Source organism: Ictalurus punctatus, chromosome 8 (genome assembly GCF_001660625.3).
Source record: "Ictalurus punctatus breed USDA103 chromosome 8, Coco_2.0, whole genome shotgun sequence".
In the NCBI taxonomy this organism is placed as follows: Eukaryota; Metazoa; Chordata; class Actinopteri; order Siluriformes; family Ictaluridae; genus Ictalurus; species Ictalurus punctatus.
Window position 1 is genome coordinate 1,638,589 of NC_030423.2, and position 19,138 is coordinate 1,657,726.

The 19,138-nt window shown below is 44.5% G+C and overlaps 1 protein-coding gene across 11 annotated transcripts in view; it reads right to left on the bottom strand.

Annotated features, from left to right (window-relative positions):
* limch1b (LIM and calponin homology domains 1b) overlaps positions 1 to 19,138 on the bottom strand; it is a 72,711-nt gene that overhangs the window by 13,362 nt on the left and 40,211 nt on the right. For 9 of the 11 annotated variants that reach the window (XM_017473593.2, XM_017473592.2, XM_017473591.2 and 6 more), the window contains 7 exons: positions 18,278 to 18,388; positions 14,266 to 14,464; positions 10,269 to 10,521; positions 4,597 to 4,632; positions 3,303 to 3,429; positions 2,836 to 2,990; positions 2,264 to 2,696 (listed from right to left, as the gene is read on the bottom strand). In XM_017473593.2, coding sequence (XP_017329082.1) covers positions 2,264 to 2,696; positions 2,836 to 2,990; positions 3,303 to 3,429; positions 4,597 to 4,632; positions 10,269 to 10,521; positions 14,266 to 14,464; positions 18,278 to 18,388 — 1,314 coding nt within the window. The remainder of the gene's footprint in view (positions 1 to 2,263; positions 2,697 to 2,835; positions 2,991 to 3,302; positions 3,430 to 4,596; positions 4,633 to 10,268; positions 10,522 to 14,265; positions 14,465 to 18,277; positions 18,389 to 19,138) is intronic. The other 2 variants (XM_017473597.2, XM_017473594.2) reach the window with 2 other exon arrangements.

Below are 19,138 nucleotides of genomic sequence, written 5' to 3' on the forward strand. Positions count from 1 at the left end.
AGTGCTGAATGGGGTATTTCACTAGGGCTGATCTATGCGAGCTGTTTTGTCCTGCCACTTCACACAGTGAGAGCCTACACGCTTGCACACAGACACTCACACAACGCTGAACACTGCCAGCTATTCAACCAGCTCCCACACTATACACTACACATGCCGTCCACCAGAGGGCGACGCTAGCTTGCTTATTTTCAGCAGTACTCTCCGCTTCCTTTCGTCCTGGTCAAAAACATCTTAAAGCGCCCCTATTATGCTATATACAAGTGCCTAATTTTGTTTTAGAGCTCTCATACAGTAGGCTTACATGCATCCACGGTCAAAAAACACTTGAATTTTCTCAGAATTTACATTGCAGTGTCACCTCTGTTCTCACAGAGTCTCAAACTCGAGCTCAAGGATCTAAACTTCTCCTCTCAGAGAGCCTCCTCTGCTCTGATTGGTCAGATGTCCCCGTCCGTTGTGATTGGTCCACCGCTTACAGTGCGTGTGGGAAAGAAAGCGCAAATGACCATATCGGAATTTCAGCTCGGTAACAATGTGGTCGGTTTTACCTTACCGATTTGAGCCCGACGCATCGGAAGATCGACCCGAACCACCATCGCAAGCGCGACGAGAACAGCGCCGCGTTTGTATGTAGTTTGGCGAAAACGTGAGCAGAGGCCTACAGCTGTGGACTGGCTGTACATGTATACAACACAAAACTACGCAGTTGGGACACTCGGTAGAAAATAAATACATACATAATTTATCATACTTACAGGCTGTGATCCAGAGGCGCAAAGTGGTCCAAATAAAGTGGGAACGGCGCCGTCTTTAACGAGTAATCGTTTCGCAAATCCCGCGTCGACTTCAGCTAGATTTGAGAAGCAGTCGTCGGTGAAATGACGGGAACACGAACGAAGGTCGGCGTTGAACTGCTGTGGCGTCGTTTTTAAAACGAATTCTAACCACCGACGCTTTACGTCCTCGTCCTCTGGGAGTCCGTGCAAAGTGGTTTCGCTTTAGCGGCGCAGAAAACGACGTCCTTTAGCCAGGAACCTAACTCTTTCAGGATGTAGCGTTTGAGTACACGTTGTTCCGATGAAGACCAGAGGCGGGGTTTATCTGTTACAAATCTATGTAGGTTAGTACAGGAAGTAAGTCTGGAATTACTGACGGCTCGTTTCAGCGGTTCCGAATCGGTTCCTTCTTTTCGAGACGATAACTCTGTGTGTTGTGCGCTACGATTTTTTGAAAGTTTGCAGACTTTTTTTTTTTTTTACATTCACAAACAGCTCTTTAACACGCTACATGAAAGGTAAATATCCGCAAAAGCATAATAGGGGCGCTTTAACTTTAACAGTCCACTTCACTCCTTAAACACTGCTTTCATTTAATGCTGCAAATAATAATAATAATGATAATAATAAAAATGATAATATACATAAACAATTCTTTTGTATTAGATTAAGCGATTATTATTATTATTATTATTATTATTATTGGGGGCCAAGCACGACAGGTGCATAGGCACCTACTGTAATTGTCAGGGTTCTTATTCTTCTTCATCCGCTCGAGTCCATGGCAGCCCATAGAACCATACATAGGAAAGTTATGAAATTTGGCATACGGATAGGAGACAGTCTGAACTGTTACCATAGCAAATTTGGAGCTGCTATCTCATACCCTCTAGCACCACCGACAGCTCAAATTTGCACTCGTGTTTATGCTAATAACTTCTCAACCTTAAGGGCTAGACACAAAATTCTAATGCGGCCTACGACTTCATTTTGCGTCATGAAATTCATTGTGCATTTGGAATTTTCTGAAAACCCTACGTTTTACAAACTCGTCCTAGATCGTTTGTCCGATTTTCACGAAAGTCGAATCAGATCATCTTTAGACCATGCCGACAAAAAGATATCGGATTCAAGTCGATTAGTCAAACCGTTCTCGAATAACGTGCAAACAAATTCGACAGTGAGCACACTAAAATGGACTTGAGGCTATGCCTCCGTACCTGCCTTGTCTGGGAACAGCGCCACCTAGTGCTCACGAGATATGAAAAACTGTCGGTGATGCTCAGATACTTGCTTAGCTCCTACTTTGCTTTTGGGGTGCTTGGCCCCGTAATTGCTGCTTGCAGCTATATTTTTATTATTATTATTATTATTATTATTATTATTATTTATTTAGTAATTTATTTACTCTCTCAAACATGTCATTTGCCTCTTTCTCTCTGGTTTCCCAGCAATTTGTTTTTTGCAAACCTTTCTAACCGTACCTTGGCTGCTCTGTCATGGCTGTAGGGTTTGGCACTGAGCAATGGGATGCTCCTGCTTGAACAAGCTGCCCCTGAACCTCCTCCTTCCCTCCCCACTGCCACATCCTCCGCCCCGTATCCCGTCACCCGGGCCTGCACGGTGGTGGTGAACTTTTGTGCGGGCAGGGACTGCTGACGCAGGTACTGCAGTGGATTGGAGGACGAGGAGGAAGGAGAAGAAGAAGAAGAAGAGAAAACAGGGTCGTTGGACAAAGATGAGGAACGCGTGGGGTCAGCAGAGATACTGCGCTCCAGAACGCGGGGTAACTTGAGGCGCTCCAGCACAGCTTCGCTGATAGTGAAGCGCAGGGCGTAGCGCTGTAGTACAGCAGCTGCCTCCTCCGGGGTTCGAGCTTTCAGGTAAGCCTCATGGAGTTCCCGCTCGCGACGCTCCCTTATACACAGACAGACAAATAGAAGACAAATAGAAGAAGGTTCATTTATGAACCAAACAGGTCCCTCCAACCCTCATTATAATCACTATAACGCCTGACGAGGGATCGATAAACACCACGCGAAAGAAAAAGGTGTACTTGTCTTCCACGATCTCTCTGTAGGTCTTGAAACTTTTCCGCCTCTGCGAGCCTTCGTCTCGGCTCAGCAGTCTTTCCATCGTCTTCCTCTCTTCCTCTTTCTTTATCAGGTCTTGAGAGACACTTCTCCTGCGACTCTTCCACCGCGCCAGGTCCTAAACACACACGCAAGACACGGGTCACAAATACGTTCACACCGTTTATTATTTTTTAAAAAAAAAACAGCGTTTATTACTCTTTGCAGTGGTATTTATGTATTTAACATTTCTTTTTCTTTCTGCAAGCCCTAACTGGATGGTGTTAGGTCGTTATCTAGTCCAAGATAAAGCGCTCGCGAACAAATCCTGCAGAATTTGATGAGTTTCCTCGCTGGATGTTTGTTAGTCAGTTATTACGGTTTCTTTTAGATGCTCATGAACGACAACGCCTCGGTTAGGTCGCTCTTGATTTTACGCTCAAACGCTCACATCTTGCCACTGGCTATCCTCCTCCTTCATCCTGGTATACTGGCCGTGCATCAGCTCGTGTCGGACCTGACTGTGAGGCGGCAGCAGGCCGTCATCGTCGGTCCTCACGTCGATCATACTCATGCTCCTATAAACGGAAACAACAAGGAGTTAGAACAAGATTCGTTCGATCGAGTTCGCGTATTCCGTCCTGAGCAATCAGGTTGTAGATAAGCATGAGCAAGATCACGGTGCGTCCCATTTAGGTCATGCAGCCCGATGCCATAAAGATACATTCAAATGGAGCGCCGGTAAACTGCGTGAGTGATATAGATCGCCGTTAAGTGGTTCAAGCTGGAGTCAGATGTTAGGGAGGGGATTAGTGAGGGGAAAAGAAAAAAAAAAAAAAAAAAAAGAGCGAGACTCTTCCAACCAATTATACGGAGAAAGAGCGGAGTGTTTATGAACGTGGCACAGTGCCTCGACGGGCCTGCTGAGAAAAATATTTCCGATATTATTCTATGAAACCATGAAAACAGCGTGATGACCACAATGACCGGTCTCGTGGCTGAGAACGGTGTCGGGTACTCGGACCCTGACGCCACGTTGCAAGAGAACTGGAACAGCGAAAGTGATCCTGAGCACCAGTGCTGATTAATCTTCTGAGCGCAAGCCATGCAGAGAGCAAAAACAAACAAAAAAAGAAAGAAAGAAAAAAAAAAACGATGTGATTTTCATATCTAAAAGGATTTCAAAACGATTCATTTTTACCTGCTAATAAAAGTTTTGAGAAAGATTTATCACTTAAAAGGTGCGGTTTGAAAAGGTTAAGTGTTTCTGATCCCACAATAATAATTCTTATAAAAATCGTTAGAATAATATTAACATTATTATTGATTCACAGTATTTTAACGTGACTGATTGGGCTCGTTTCAGGCTTCTGTAAACAACCCAGAAATGATCCCTTAAACAGAAATACTAACTGCACCTTTAAGCCTTAATTCTATGCCGGGTTAAATCTGATTTTTGGTAGCCGTCAATCGAGACCGTTTTTGGTCATCAGCCTGGCCGCGGTGTTAAATACTTCAACAGTAAACAAATGAACTGTACCTATATGAAGAAACGTGGCCTCGCTGAAACATTCGGAACGCAGTACGGCGTCTTCACGACACCTGTACTGTTAGCAAGTTGCGTTTGTGCAGCTTTTATTGAGCGGACCCAAGCGCATGCAAGCACGAGGCCTCATATGCGTGAATGCAAACAGATACACCACTCACAAGCGCGTGATAAATGACTTGGTATTAGAATGACTTACTCGGGGTCGTCAAATACACTATCGCTGCGGCCGAATCTATAGAAGGTAAGACATGAGGGAGAAAAAACAAAAACGTTTTATCATAAGATCAACTAGATCCGTTCAAATGAGGACACTCTAGAGGACATGTCATGTCCGTATCAAGTCCTTGCTGATATGTCAAATCAAAATATAAACAATCAATGCGTATAGTGTGTGTATAAGTGTATCAGGGGCGGTGCTGGCTTAACGGTTAAGGCTCTGGGTTACTGATCGAGCCCCAGAACTGCCAACCTGCCAAAGTTGGGCCCTTGAGCAAGGCCCTTAACCCTCTCCGCTCCAGGCGCGCCGTACCATGGCTGACTCTGCGTTCTGACCCCAAATTCCTAACATGCTTGGATCTGCACAGATTACTGCACTGTAATGTTTATGTGACCGATAAAGACTCATTATAAGTGTATCCTGATATAATCATTATATCATGATTGTAATACCCACTTTCGGACACAAGAGGGCAACCTAAGACTGAAGCACAACATAACATACTTTATGCTCCCATACCTCAATTTATAGCTAAATTATCCTCTTTATATCTTATAGCTAGGACTTAAAAGTAAGCATTCAAAGCAGTTGTGGCATTTTTTTTTTACTGTACATTCATTAACAAACTTGTTTAATAAATAAATAAATAAATAAATAAATAAATAAATAAATAAATCCTTCATTCATTTGGTTACACCATGCTTCACCCCTACATCGCCCTCTTTGTCTGTGATTGGGCGAGAAAGAGGACCTGGCCCGGCTTGCGGGAGAGGACTAAGAGGGCTGGTCACTAGGATGCTTGTTGTCATAGAGTTGGTAGTCATGGACGTGCGGTGGAGTACCTCAGAGTAAGAGTGGGCAGGACTAGTGCCAAGAGAACGACGGGATTATCTCCATGGACAACAGTGAGCATGATGAGTCTGCAAGCCAAGTGGTACTCACCAAAGCCTGAATGAACAAACGTGGTCGTGCACATTACTGTGTTAGCATAAAATGTGCACCGGTGAACACTCATTAAATCCGGCCTGTGCGTACCGAGTCTCATGAGGAGTCCAAACGTGTCTTTAAGGGAAGGAATAACTGTAGCTCTATAAGATACCGATTACCTATCAAGCGCACACACACACACACACACTGTTCACAGGAGCACATCTCATACGGGAAACGTTAACCGAAGACCTTTCGCATTTCCGACACGATATACTTCATCGTATCATCATGATCAGGAGATAAAGACTCCGACTACATAAAGTCGCCTCCTCTCAGGGACTCGAGTGCTCAGCACTCGCTAATCCTCGTTAATTAGACATGGGACTGGTCTTAGTGTACCCGTTACATGATCGGATACGCTGTCGTACAGAGTGATAATCGAACAATTCCCCACAGAGACCACGTCACCCGCGCTGATTTCTAAACCCGAGAAAAGAGGACAAAAAGAGAACAGCCTCCTCCAGGCCCCTTCGTCACGTCGAGAGAGAAATACAAGCACGGGAATGCTGAGTAATAAAAGCTGTGTAGGAATGGTAGCAGGGATATGGACGTCTGAGATAGAATGAAACCTTTCATGTCTCCTGAAAAGGAGCTGCTTCTTTCTTTTTCTGGCTCCAGGACACAAATGATCCCCTGTAGGAGTCAACTGGAAGGTAGTTCCATAAATCCACCCCAAAACCCCGAGGGCATATGTGTATCATGAGTGAGACAGACCAACACCAACAGTCCCATGGCAGCATGAACAAACACACACACACACACACACACACACACACACACACACACACACACACGGTTCCGAAATGAAAATAACAGCATGGAACTTGATATAAATATGATGAGACATCAGCATCAACACCAAGGATGTAACTCCAACATGAATATTTGATCTGGAACGGACAGGAAATGTGCTTTAAACTCATCCAAACAAAGATCCAAATAGGATGTACACTATTTTTTTTATTTATTTTTTTTAGAAAGACATAATAATAATAAACTTTATTTTATAGAGCGCCTATAAAAGCAGCGTCTCAAAGCGCTGTACACAAAATAAGAAGTACACAGAAAAAAATAAAAACAGATGCAGCCCTAATTGAAACAGATTTATTTATTTATTTATTTTTCATGTCTGCAGTGGTCCGATTTTTTTTTTTTTTTTTTTTTTTTTTTTTTTTTTAACTTACGCAGCATTAGATTCCAGCGTTCATTTTCACTATTGTATCACATCACGTGAGAGTTTTTTTTTTTTTGATCGTGTTGTGTACGGAGCCCAGGGTCACGTTATAACTTTCTCACATTGTCCCTGCATGGGCAAGTCCGACTCGGCCCAGCACCGCTATGCTGAGGGTGAAACGCAGGAAGCCTGCTCATTTCCCGTCTTCCTCTGGGTGGAGTGTGTGTGTGTGTGTGTGTGTGTGTGTGTAGGTGTGTGTGTTTGGGTGAGAGCGAGTCAGTTTTTACATAAGCACAGATAAAGCATTATTAATTTTGTAATACTCCATGCATGAAAACATAACGTGTAATAAAATGTAGAGAATAACGAGCCACCCTGTATTTATAGTGCGCTCCGGTGCCTACATGCTAAATAGAAAGAGAAGATCAAAAAGCCGTCGACGTTACAATGGATTAAAGAGGTATGCATGTAAGTAAAAAGGAATGCAGTCCTTCAACTTAATGAACTCCAATGGTGCCTTCGAGCGTCTGCCATTTTCTAGAAGGTGAAACAAAACGTCCTCCGACCCGGTATTCTGTTTGGCAATTTTAGACGGGATTTAAAGCTCTTTTTGATTGGGCGTGAATGGGAAACACGCGATCGATCTCCTCTCACCATCTTACCATGGAATGATGACTGACCTTATGCTCCAACAAGTTCATTTCTCACTAATTCAATTTGTCTCTTGGGAGCAAAGCTGACGTTCTCTCCGTCCTCTTTATGTTGACGTGTTTTGTTTTTTTGGTTTTTCCAGGAACGCCACCTGGAACGTCTCTGCGCGGCTTTGTCCGAGATGTCGAATTCGAGATCTTCCGAAGAAGACCGGCTCCTGCACGGCACTGTAAATCAGACCTCGAAAATCCTCAACGGGAGAACTCCAATCACACTACAAACATCTGGACCTTGAACGCTCCTGTTTGTCAGAAACCGAGAGGCAAGCCAGAACCTCAGATTTAAGGTCTCAGAACAAAGCTTTTTTTCCTGGAAGTTGAGAAGGAGCCGGTAAGTCCTCTCCAGTTTAGTAAAGCCGATCGTAAAACAACCAGCATGTGAGAAACAGTTCAGGAGGAGGCGCGAGCATCAAACGGGGCCTGGGGTGAAGACACTCCAAATGGAGCTTTGTGATCAGTGAAGACTTTTTGCAGACACGATGGACCAAGATCCAACAGAACTACCAATGCTACCGAAGCTCTTGCTCCACTGAGGTTGTGCAGACCATCACCGAGATGCCAGAACGTCACCGTAACCGCGACACTTGCGGGGTCAGCTAGTAACACAGCGCATTTTAATCGTTGTCCAATTTTATTCGATTCAGTTTGACAAAATCATTTTATAGTAAATTTGGTAAAGTGGTACATCTTGGACCGACTTTCCTCATGGGGCCTGTTTGAATTTTGTCCTGGAGATGGAATGTAGGGCAATACAGCATTTAGGCAGGCCTTCTCCATTACCTGTTGCGCTGGAGCTCTCATCGGAAGAGGTCAACTTCAGATTATGTATGTATGAAGCGGGGCCTGGATGTATGTTCTCCTCCTTGATCTTTGCCTCATCTGTGTAGCTCATCTTCTGGAGATCATGCATAATTTATAGAGTTTGCACAGAAGGGTACAAAAACCAAAAAAAAAACATCCAATGAGCAGCAGTTCTACAGGGAGAAACCTCTGAGAGATGAACGGCCAGACTGGTCCGAGTCGTTAAACCTGCAGTGAGCATCTCAAAAGTATCTCAAAGAGCACAACAGACCAACCATGAGGTAGACGGCCTACAACGGCAGAAGATCACATCGGTTTCTACTCCTGTCAGTCAAGGACAGGAATCCGAGGCTACAGCGTGCACAGTGTGTTTGGATGAACCCTGTGGCAATGCAATAACACACACAAAGGCAAGAAAGGAAGATCATGCACGCACACCTTCACGAGCGACGTAAAATAAACATGAAGGTCATATCCTGTTTATTTATTTATTTATTTTTAACCTTTGTAACTTTTATGTTATAACAGGCAGAGGTAAACTTCTGACTCAGGAACTGCAAACTACATACAAAAATGTGCCTAAGAACGTTCTCCAAGAACATTCCAGAACGAGTAAACACATCTGCGTAGGGTAGAAACACAAGCAAACCCCTTCGTTGTTCTGAATTGTATTGCCAACCCTTATCTGTGTTCTCACACACAATTTCACGATCAGTTAGGGAGGAATTGGAATCTTCCGCCTTCCAAGCCTTTAGTCAATTAACGCCCACATCTGGTCTCCATCAACCGCTCCCCTCGTACCACTACCGTATTAAGAAGTCTAGATTGAACAAATGAAAGAAAGAAAGGACGAAACAAAACGAAACAAAACCGGGACCCCCACACACACACACACACTTTTCATTTCTAAAATCCACACCATGATGCCAAAAAATTGGCCTCCATCAATGATGCCGAACATATTCTTGAAATATTTCCCCCATCATCAGAACACGAAGCGAAGTTGGCTGGTTTCAGGAGTGCTATGTTTAATCTGGCAGTGCTTTTAAGGGTGTCAAAAGGGTGCGTTTCTTTTTCGGGAGAATAGACAGATCATTCCAGAACATTTTCCCTAAATGCGCTGGCAACTGATACGCCTGCTTAGTCAATATTTTGTCTGAATGTTTTTGGCAGAAGACGAAGCATTGGCAGTACTGTCCAGCTATTGCTGGGAAACAAGATACACGGGCTCGTATAATAAACAAGACAGGCTCTAATTCCCGAAGTAATAAACATTAAGAACTAACGGTGGCTCATTTCCCCTTGCAAACAAACAAAGATGTTCCGAGTCTTCACTTATCCCAGGTTTCTAAGCTAACCGTCATCATCAATTCACAAATACGTCCTGATTCCGAATCATCTTCACTTAATCGTGAAGCCATATAGAAAGCACCCATCTTAATGTCTTTGAAAGATACGTGTTATAAATGTCACTATAAAATGTCTCGGAAAGACACGTGGGCTTAGCACCGCTAGACCATTTATACCAACCGCCCTGGATTGTATACTCGTTTTCTTGCCATGTTGTCACCTGTCTGTGACACCACCTGTGTCGCCTATAAAAGGTCCGCACTACATTACACTCATCCTCGTCCTCGTTCTCGTCTTGCCGAGGGTGTAGTAAAGATTTCTTCTAGCTCAGAAGGAACTCCCTGGCACTTTGTCTTAGAACCATAGATTACACAGTAAATCAACGGTTTCTGTGTGAAACTTGGTAACAGTGTACGGTGCCACGCCTGAGATTGGTCAAATCGGAGTAGTCGCCGCAATAAACCGTTGCTGGTCATACGTCCCGCATCTCATAACTGACTCGAAGGGCAAAGAACTATCCGAGACAAACTGCAAAAGTATGTCACCAGGAATAATCTAAAACATTCTAGAAAGTTCTACGAAAGCGACTTTAAACAAATCACCGTTACGTCCGTTGTAGCCGTTACCTGAAAGACCTCTCTCCTCCTACAGGCGAGGTGGCATTGCTCCAGCTCTTGCAGCTCTCCTCTCGCTCGGTGCGTTGTCTACGCAGAGGAATATGTACGTACGACGTCTGGTTGCTCTTGTTGGGTAGGTACTGATTGAAGGGAACCGCAGTACGCGGCTCACTGCATGATGTCCGTCGCGCCAGCATGTCATCCCGCCGCATATCCGGTAGCTTCCTGTAGGGGATGTCACACTCAGAGTCGCTGCCACGGCCTGCGGAATGTAAACACACATAAAAAAAAAAAAAAAAAGTATGATGCTGAAACCCAAACATGTTGCTAATAATAAATAAATAAAGAAATAAAAAGCACAAGTTATAAGAGATCGGTTTTCTACATTTTCATTCATTTTCCTTCTGCTTTTCCATGTAGGGGACAAGGTCAGTCATGACTTCTCCAGCTCCTCCTGGGGGATCCCCAGACCTTCCCGAGCCAACTGTGAGATATAATCTCTCCAGTATTTCCTAGGTCTCTAGACGGTCTCGGTCTAGTGGGATGTGAATGATGCAGCTCTCCTGCGAGCTGACCAGGGGGTATCCATGTAAGGTGCCCAAACCATCTCAACTAGCTCCTCGCAATTCAGAAGTTTGGTACAGGAACGCTTACTGTCTGGAATTAAAGTCCATACTTTTTCCATCTCACATACTCAGGCTCTTTTCCCATGAGCAAAGTTACATACATCCTTCTAAATCAACCAAAAAGGCTGAGACGGTCATCTCTAGTGCCATCCAAAGACACTGATTTCAGTTCCTCTGGTGGAATCCTCAGACGTTCCCAAGCCATCTGTGAGATATAATCCTCCCAATGATTCCTGGTACTGCTCTTACCGTGCAGACATAAGGCCAACTATATCTAGTCCGTACCTTTCCATCTCAGGCCCTTCTAACTCGGGTTCTTCTCTCTTCCTCCCCCCACCACCCCCAGCAACGTGATATTCTTCTCTCGAAATCGATCACATCGGAATAAAACCATTAAAGAAATTCAAAGCTGAAATCTAATAAAATACGGTTAAAGACATGTTACACGCCCAAGTCACTTTCTTTCGAGTGGGTGTGAAAGCTGTTTTACCAAACAGCATCAGCCCCAACGTGTACATCCAGAATTCAGCCAGATCAAAACCAGAAGCTCTTCTAGATGAAAAGTGCAACAATGCCAAAACTGCAATCTTAAGAAGTACCTGGATCATCAGAACTTACTTTTTGAAGGTCTTAACCTCCACCTTTCATCTTGTTGCATTCTTTAGCAAGATGCTCCACACATGTGGCTTCAGCACCACCTAAGCCTTTAGAACGTTTCCAGAGCTCCGGGTAAACACACGCCGTAGTCCGTCGACATTCCACGTGACTCAAACTTTACCTTTTATCCGCTGTGATCGACAAGTACTTCACCGGAGAGAGAGAAAAAAATGACCTGAAGATGTAAGCAATCTAACTAATAGATATAAAAATAAATCATAAAAGATTAAAGGATGAAGATGAACTGATCCTAATTCATGGATCAAGGAGAGCAGGGTATGTAGGTTTGTTTGTTTTTTTTTACTTTCATATACACTCTTGAAGGTACTTCAAGAATTCATTGGATGGAACTCGAGTTCAAGCTTTCTACCAGGCCTCTCTGATAGGGAAACCCGCCAAGGCAGTGGTCACCAGCTCTTTTCCTTCCATCTCCAACCAAAATCTAATACATCTCTGTAGGTTGATCAAGAACTTCTTAAGGCGATGATTCCCCATCAGGTCAGGCGGGCGCCATTACGTTTGGGCGCTAAAGTCTTCAAGAAGGTAGATCTCCAGGAACAGTTTTGGTGCGATGTACAGAAGCGTCCAATAGGATGCATGAATGCGAGTACACTCTGAAGAAAAAAAAAGGGTTCATCGAGAGTTCTCTGGTTCTTAGTTTTGCTTCTTAAAGGAGTTCGACTTTCGAAGGGGTTACAGCCTTCTGGTCTGTTTTAAAATTCTTTCAGCGGACTCGATCTAACGGACTCTTATACTGTTTGCATAAAAGCAAACTCTACGCACAAACACACAAGTGGAAGGTTAGCGGGTCGACTTTTTTTTTTTTTTGTGGGGTAGACGCTCATTCAGTCATTGGACAGTCTGCTGGGAACATGTTAACATTTCTCAGGCTTCTTATGGAAAACCCCAATTACACACTGCGGTGTTTTCCACGGTGATCGACAGCTTCCCGAGCTCACTGATCTGCAGATTGGCCTTACAAAATAACTCAATTGTCAGCTAAGTATTTCCTCCTTTTAGTTCTAGTAGCTGTTTATGAGTCCGCTCCACTTTCATTAAATATTTACGAAGCCGACACGTGTAAAACAGCACTTCCGTGAGCTCTGGCTCGGTCCATGGACTGAGGCAATGTTTATTCAAAACTGGAATTACTGGCACTCCCATGTGGGACTGCTTCAAAGGCGCTGAGATTACAGCATAAAGGCCATGCACGTTTTTCATTCCGACATATACTGTATGGGTCCTGAGAATGTTCGAATAGATTAGCATCAAATGCTTTGATGTCACTGAATGGGGAACTTCCATGACAGCACTGAAATAAGCATGCTTCTTTGAAGCCACGTGACAGTTAAAGCATCGGTGTTAAAACGGAGTTCGGGGTCACGGTGCATGGTCTCTCTGAAGCGCTTTGTATTTCGCTTAAAGCAAGTACAAGCACAGCTTTGGGATCTTTGTGGTAATCTTCTGTCTGGCTCCTTGGTGCTGATCAGCTGATTCAAAAGGACACTGAATGGCCTGTTGTTGAGAGCCAAGTTGGTGAAATCACGGCACTGAGCGTCATCCGTTGAGCAAAAACACGAGGAGTTGGTAGACCATTGGGGATAATAGATGGAGCTTTACTGCAGGAGTGTGTGTGTGTGTGTGCGTGTGTGTGTATGTTTAAGACATGAGCCTCATTGGCTTTAACAGATCTGAGTCCCAGCTTCACTCATCCCATGGGGCTCACAGAGAGAGCAATGGGGTTTGGCTGTGTGGGCATGTTTTTATATCTTGGTCACTCTTGCCATCCGTTACTAAACGTCCCTGCACAAGTATTTCCTCCGTCTGTCTCGTTCAGCCCTCTCTCCCTCTCAGATCAAAGACAACGTTTGGTATTAAGCTCAGACTCAGAACCGCTGGAACCAGACACCGCAGCACTGATATCACTAGCAGTCTCAATCCATGTCTGGCTATACCAGATGATGTCATATCTACCACGGGGACCTTTAACTTGTGTGCTAAGGGCTGTGTAAAAAGCTGAACATTCAGATTAGCATCACAGCCTTTAAGTGATTAAAGCGTAAAGGAAAGCGTGGCATTTGCCTTACACCTCTGGGGTTGGGGGTTTGAATCATTGTACCACTTTTAGGTATCAACTCTTCACTTTATCCCGATCAGGGTTGCAATGGATCCGGAGAATAACTAGGGAGCGCTGGCTGTGAAACCCGGGACAAGGAATCACATACACACACACATACACACTTAGAGGGACGTGAGAGTTGCCAGTACAACTATTGGAACGTTTTTGTAAGGAAACCACAGAACCCTGAGGAAACCCACATAGAGAACCGACAGCAACTGGACCCCTGAGTTATGAAGTACCAACACCACCAGCTATACAGTACCACGATGGCGACATTATTAAAAGCCGTATCCTCGATTGACCCTTAGTAACGGCTTCACCTTGGTCATGGTGGATCCAGAGCGTATCCCCAGAGGGAACACTGGTCGCGAGACTGGAATACAAACTCCAGTCCATCGCAGCCAATTTAACCAGCTGCATTCATTTCTACGCTTCATTCTTCCAGGCTTTCAATACTGCAGACATAAAGCGCCAAAACAGCTAACACAAAAGCTGTAATGTTCCGTCAGAGCCACACAGGGTGTGCGCATGCATGTGTGTGTGTGTGTGTGTGTGTGTGTGTGTGTGTGTGTGTGTGTGTGTATGTGTGGGGGGGGCTCACCATCGCTGGAGCTGCGGGCAAACAGGCCGTCCGGAGAGGGCGTGTGGCGCGAGCGGGAGCCGATGGAGTCCAGACTGTCAAAGGAGTCGTCTCGCGCGTGCCTCGGCGGCGACAGAGAGTCACTGCGCTCTGACTCCCAGTAATCAATGTAACCGCTGTCCCTAATGCTGCGCTTTGGGCTGTCCCAGTCCTCTACCTCCTGAAACACACACACACACACACACACACACACACAAAGGTTTTCATGTGGTTTCCTTTTGTAAGTGGATCTAATGAGTCTCATATCTGGGCAGAAGTCAACCCTGTTACGACCATTCCTGACAGGTTCCCCATCTATCCGTTTCCCCATTACTCTACACTCTCCGTCGTTCCAAGTTTCACTCTATCGTCCACTCGTTCCAATTCGGTGCCTGCGCTTTCCTGTTTCTGACTTTCTCCCATTGTTCTTTCGTCAGAATTTTTGCAAAATCACCTTCCAGCCTCCATAAATACATTAGGACCCAATAAATACACCCCCCCCCCCCCCCCCCCAATGCCCTCATGTCATCCAAGCTTACACGCTGTAATCTCACTAGCCAATGAGACCAAAGCGCTCTTAAGCCCCACCCACACGAGAGGTTTGTGCCAGAATGGTGAACGTGACCCCGCGGGGTGTCAGTCCGTACCCCAAATCACACTCCACCGTACTAAACAGTAAGGCGGAAATAGCCTTCCAGCTGTGCTATAACGAATATCAGTCTCTACAGCGGTCCACGATTTCAAGATGCACACTCAAGACTCCCCGACATGATCGAGTCATAATTCCATCACTTTTTAACTACTTAGAAACGGAATCGTACCATCACATCCGAGTCGGCATTTTGAACTCGTTTCTACAAGATACACGCAAGACGTTGCTAAGAAAAAAATAAAAAAATAAAAATAATAATAATAATAATGTACCCGGTTATTTCCAGCGATAACGGTGACTACGAAAAGTGTAGCGGAGACGTGCCTGTCTTGAGTGAAGGAGCTTTATGCAGAACAAGGTACTTCAGTAGCAGTGCTAAAAAAAAAAAAAAAAAAAACCCAACACTTCTCTAGGAGATCATGTGTAAGAGGATGTGACGTCTGTTTTGGCTGACCCTCATGCTGTAGGTCTCTGGGCACAATGGCTCACTTGACCGCTCTCAATCCAAGACACATTCCTTACGGAGACCAAATCTGCTCTCCAGCAACACACACACACACACACACACACACATACCAACCATCCAATTCTGTGTATACTGTAATCAGTGAAAATGAAAGCAAGTCAGTTTGCTGGTGTTTTGCCCCGACAAAACAGACATGCTATCTTGAAGCAATGACGGACCTGCTGAAGCGTGCTGAGTCAACAGCGTTCTGCCATTTCACCGGCTTTTTCATTAAAGCTGTGCAGCCAATTGGTACGACCTGCGAATGGAGGTCCTGTTCATGAACTCTGTATGGAGAGAGGACCGCATCTCAGGCAGAGACGGATCAGTATTAAACAGGCACACGACATGGAGGAAATAAATCATTCGTCACTCCCCCTTGTTACGGCTGCGGGTTCGCTCTGCGTATATGTGTGCATGACTGCATCGGTACTATCTAAAGATCTGTGCCGGTTCCCCTGGAAACTGAGCAAACCTCAGCACTATTTCGATGTGTACAGTATGTGTGCTAACCAGCATTTATTTATGCAGCAGCTCAGCTAAAAGGCTGTATATGTGCAAGGCTCGAATCAGCTCTTCTGCGACATTCTACAATATTCAGCTCGATCAAATAACACGGCTCGCATGCGAAGGCCCGGATAAGCAGCTAACGTGACTGAATGGAGACGACAGTCACCTCTTAACGCTTACCCGATCGTGATTTGTTCGTGTCACTAAACCTGACAGTGTTTTGTTTCGTACTGGCACTTCCGTGTTACCGCTTCGGATCCGAGAGACGGGTCTGGAACGTGTTTGTCCAGGACGTCCCACAGACGCTCGATCGGATCGAGGTCGGGGGGATTCGGAGGCCGAGTCAACACCTCCGTCATGTTCCCCAAACCGTTCCTGAAGAAGGGCGCGTTACCCTGCCGAAAGACCGCACTGCCGTTAGGCGTTTCCATGAAGGGGTGAACTTGGTTAGGTTTGTTGAGCTTGCTTTGGTCCATATGAATACCAGTACCCACGTTCTCCCAGCAGAACACTGCCCAGAACACTTTTGGTGGTGGACACGGGTCAGCATGGGCACTCTGACCGGTCCGTCGGTGGTTTTAACGTCATGGCGGTTTGGTATGAACGCACGTGATTGGAGAAGAAGAAACAGACGGTCTATTACAGAAGCTGTAATGGTTCTTGCCTTGAAAACGACGGCTAGTTTTTAAAACAAGTTAATTAGATCCGCTACAGCGTGACCCCTGCAAATGAGCGTTTATGCGCATACACACTAATATTGGCACCCTTGGTAAATATGAGCAAAGAAGGCTGTGAAAAATTGTCTTTATTGTTTAACCTCTTGATATTGTATTTGATATTGTATTTAACTGTATACTACGTGATACAGTTAAACATCGTACCATAGTCTGTGGCATGTAGAAGTATACACAGCAGTCTCGGGACTTCATTATGGATGGAGATGGCAATAGTAAAGGAACTAAGTGACTTTAAAAGAGGGTTGATTATTGGGGACGTGCATGGCAGCAGCTTCAGTCGCAGCGATTGCTCATCTGTATAAGTAACATCTGCATAGAGTTGGAAGCGCGACTGGTTGTTAGGTAACTCAGAATGTCAAAGCAGTACGTGATCGGAACGACAGCTATAGCGATCACGTCTGTATACGCCTGTGTGCGTTTATGTGCGTTTCATCAGCGTCCTCACGAGAGTTTAACAGCGTGCTTAGGCGCGACTGCCGAGGCCAGCGGTGTGAGCTCATCTCTGGAGAGCACAAGCCTTATAGACCTCTTTGACTCGTCTCTATAAAATATCACATGCCCTCATAAGAACATTCTCAGGGAAACGTAACTCACGGTTCTATAAACATCCATCCAAGGAGTCATAAAATAGCTGACATAATGCCAAGTCATGATGACACTATAAAAGGGTTTTTTCATTTTTTTATCTGTTTTCCAGATGAGAAAAGAGACATCTGAGCTGTACTAGAGTGCATGACGTTGATAAAGGGGTAGTGTACGAGACTGATACAGCTGTAAAATATGAAGTTTACAAATCTGTAGCATAGGAGATTGGCACAGTAATGGCGCACAAGATGAATTAGCGGAATAAAGAGATTGATACAGCTTTTCTGTACGATGGGACCATGGGAGTGTCGGTGTACGTTGAATGGAGACGTTATAAAGATAAATAAAGATGATAAAAATATGATGAAGTCATGAAGGTATTATATGAACTGGAGAGAAATAGTGTAAAGAATTATTAATAGTAACCCCTATTTACTTCAATGGCATATTCTTCCAAAGGAAGTACTCTGTACTGCCGTGTTCAGTTCAGGGAATGTAATTTGAGGGAGTGACTTGATTTACAAATGCCATGTGACTCACCGTGCTACGAATGCTAAAATAAGATGAAATTTTCAAATTGGTAGGAAAGATAGACTACAGTGTAAGATCAATTGAACTGTTGTGTATGAGCCTGACTGATAGAGCTGTAGTGTATGAACCCGACTGATAGAGCTGTAGTGTATGATCCCGACTGATAGAGCTGTAGTGTATGATCCCGACTGATAGAGCTGTAGTGTATGAGCCTGACTGATAGAGCTGTAGTGTATGAACCTGAGTGATAGAGCTGTAGAGCTGATAGAGCTGTAGTGTATGAGCCTGACTGATAGAGCTGTAGTGTATGAACCTGAGTGATAGAGCTGTAGTGTATGAGCCTGACTGATAGAGCTGTAGTGTATGAACCTGAGTGATAGAGCTGTAGTGTATGAACCTGACTGATAGAGCTGTAGTGTATGAGCCCGACTGATCGAGTGATGTACAATAGTGTATATGTCATACTGTGTTTACCTTTCGCATCTGTGAGAGCAGTCCCTCAAACTCATGTAGATCCAGAGTGGGCCCGTTATAAGTGGCACTGCTATTGGCTGCCCGGCCCAGCCAATAGATTGTGATCAGAACCTATTAAGAAGACAAAACCAATAATCTATCAAATTACCATCCGCCAGTTTAACTTTATCTTTAATCACCTGTTCATCGAGATTTGGGTTTTTTAAAATTTTTTATTACCTTTTAGCATCACATTATTAAACATCATATACAGACAACGAGGTTGGGAGGTTTTTCCTATACACGGCTACTGAAAGATTGATAATGTGACAGGGCAAGGCAAACAAGCTTTGTTTTCATTTAGTACCAATTTCAGCCCATTCATACCACAACAAAAGACGGTTTGTTCCATGGTAAAATGGAACAAATGCAGTTTGCGCTGTTCATGCACTCCACACAAATGCATATACACAAACACTGCCAGCATACAGACCACACACACTGTAGAGAGCACCCAGTGGTGATGGTACACTGCTAGTAATGTGTTACTATAACAAACAATACTGTATGTCCAGCATGTGTTCGGTGGCCTCCTGTACAAACAAGACAACGGCTGCCTTATGGTGGCACCATAAATAATCAAGACCGCGGGTTGCCTTCTAATAGGAGAAAAGACCTCAACTTGTATTAGTAACAGTTTCAGACAAGAAAACAATTCCTAAATCTTTATCCAAATGACTATTTGTAATACAGCTTGTACACACGATTTATCATGATCCTGAAGGTGAATTTTCAGCAATGCAACAACTTAAAAAGTCCCAGCATCCTTGGCTGAAGGCCACTTGAAAGCACTGGTCACCTGACAGGACACACCATAAATAA